At 43.6% G+C, this 1,343-nt stretch overlaps 1 protein-coding gene across 1 annotated transcript in view; it reads left to right on the forward strand.

Annotated features, from left to right (window-relative positions):
• Positions 1-111: 111 nt before the first annotated feature.
• The window catches only part of LOC136237217 (homeobox protein ceh-43-like), a 1,687-nt gene continuing 455 nt past the window's right edge, over positions 112-1,343 (forward strand). The window contains exons 1-2 of the mRNA XM_066027538.1: positions 112-680; positions 921-1,343. The exon at positions 921-1,343 is cut by the window's right edge and continues 455 nt beyond it. Of these exons, the coding sequence (XP_065883610.1) occupies positions 209-680; positions 921-1,343 (895 nt within the window). The 5' untranslated portion in view covers positions 112-208. The remainder of the gene's footprint in view (positions 681-920) is intronic.

Here is a 1,343-nt window from a genome sequence, read left to right on the forward strand (position 1 = left end):
TATTCCGAGCACTCCGGTTGGCGGTTGCAGTGTAGGACACGAGAGAGGCGGAAGTAGCGTAATTGAACGGATTTTGATAGCTAATCTTCAGCTGCTACACAAACTATAAAAGAGTTAATTCGAACACAAGTTGCACAGTGTATTCTTCTTTGGCTCATTATTCGATCAATAGCTCTTGTTTGCAAGACAGTTTGTTGATACTACTGAAATGTACAGCGCAGGTCTACCAGCTTATGCTTCAAGCGGGCAACATCGTCTACCAGATTATCCGCAGACATTGCAACCTACCGCGCAGCCCAACTGGATTTGGCCGTCTCCTTCACCAACAATGACGCGCCCACCATATACTTGGCCGGCTGTTGAGCAAGCTTCCTCAAACAACAACGTCCCGACTGGCTACTGCTACTCTCCCTATCCACCCTGCACTTCAAGCGACCACACGTACAAGACACACATGATCACGGACATTCTAAAAGCACAGAACTCCGAGATAGCAAAACTACCTGCAAATTATCAGAGCAAGTCTCCAACAGGTACTGGGGCACACATGTACGCGGCAACTGGCGCGGAGGTTTTGCCAACAAGACAGCTGAACGTGAATGGATACGGGCACTGCTCACAGACTACTACAAGGTTCTCGGAGATACCCAGCTCCCATTCTTTTTTCCCAGCAACTACAGGTACAACTTTGTTTCGTACATTGCACGTGTCAGAAATATATACCTTAGTTATAGCTATACTGTTGTCATGCCCTATACACACTAGGTGATCAGAAAGTCTTTAAGTTTTAATGTGATGTTTAATCAGGCAGAAAACATACTGACCACCATTATAATGTTGCTGGCCAAAGTTTATATTACATTTAATTGGTGTATCTTGTAATCTCTTGTATGCTTTATTAGAGTCCTCTTTTTCTGCAGGTTATGAAACTACTGGACGAGAAAGCATTGTCAATGGTGTACACAATGGATTAGCAAGTAGCAATTCCACACCTCCCTACATAGATCAAATGGTTAATGTTACAGCTGGTACCATTCCGATGTTTAGCCCACCGCTAGGGACATCAATACCAAGCCTGAGTCCATCCACCATCACCAATCCAAGATCACTCCCTCAACTCAAAGACATTCATCAGTCAGTTGAAGATGAGAAGAAGAAATCACAAAAGAAAGGACGAGCAACCTTTTCTGGTACACAAATTGATGAACTAGAAAAAGCATTCCATGTGTCTCAGTACCTCTCAACTCATGATAGACATATTTTAGCTGAAAGATTAGGCCTATCAGAAAATCAAATCAAAATTTGGTTCCAAAACAGACGCACAAAGTGTCGTCGCACTGCCT

This window comes from Dysidea avara, chromosome 10 (genome assembly GCF_963678975.1).
Source record: "Dysidea avara chromosome 10, odDysAvar1.4, whole genome shotgun sequence".
Classification (NCBI taxonomy): domain Eukaryota; kingdom Metazoa; phylum Porifera; class Demospongiae; order Dictyoceratida; family Dysideidae; genus Dysidea; species Dysidea avara.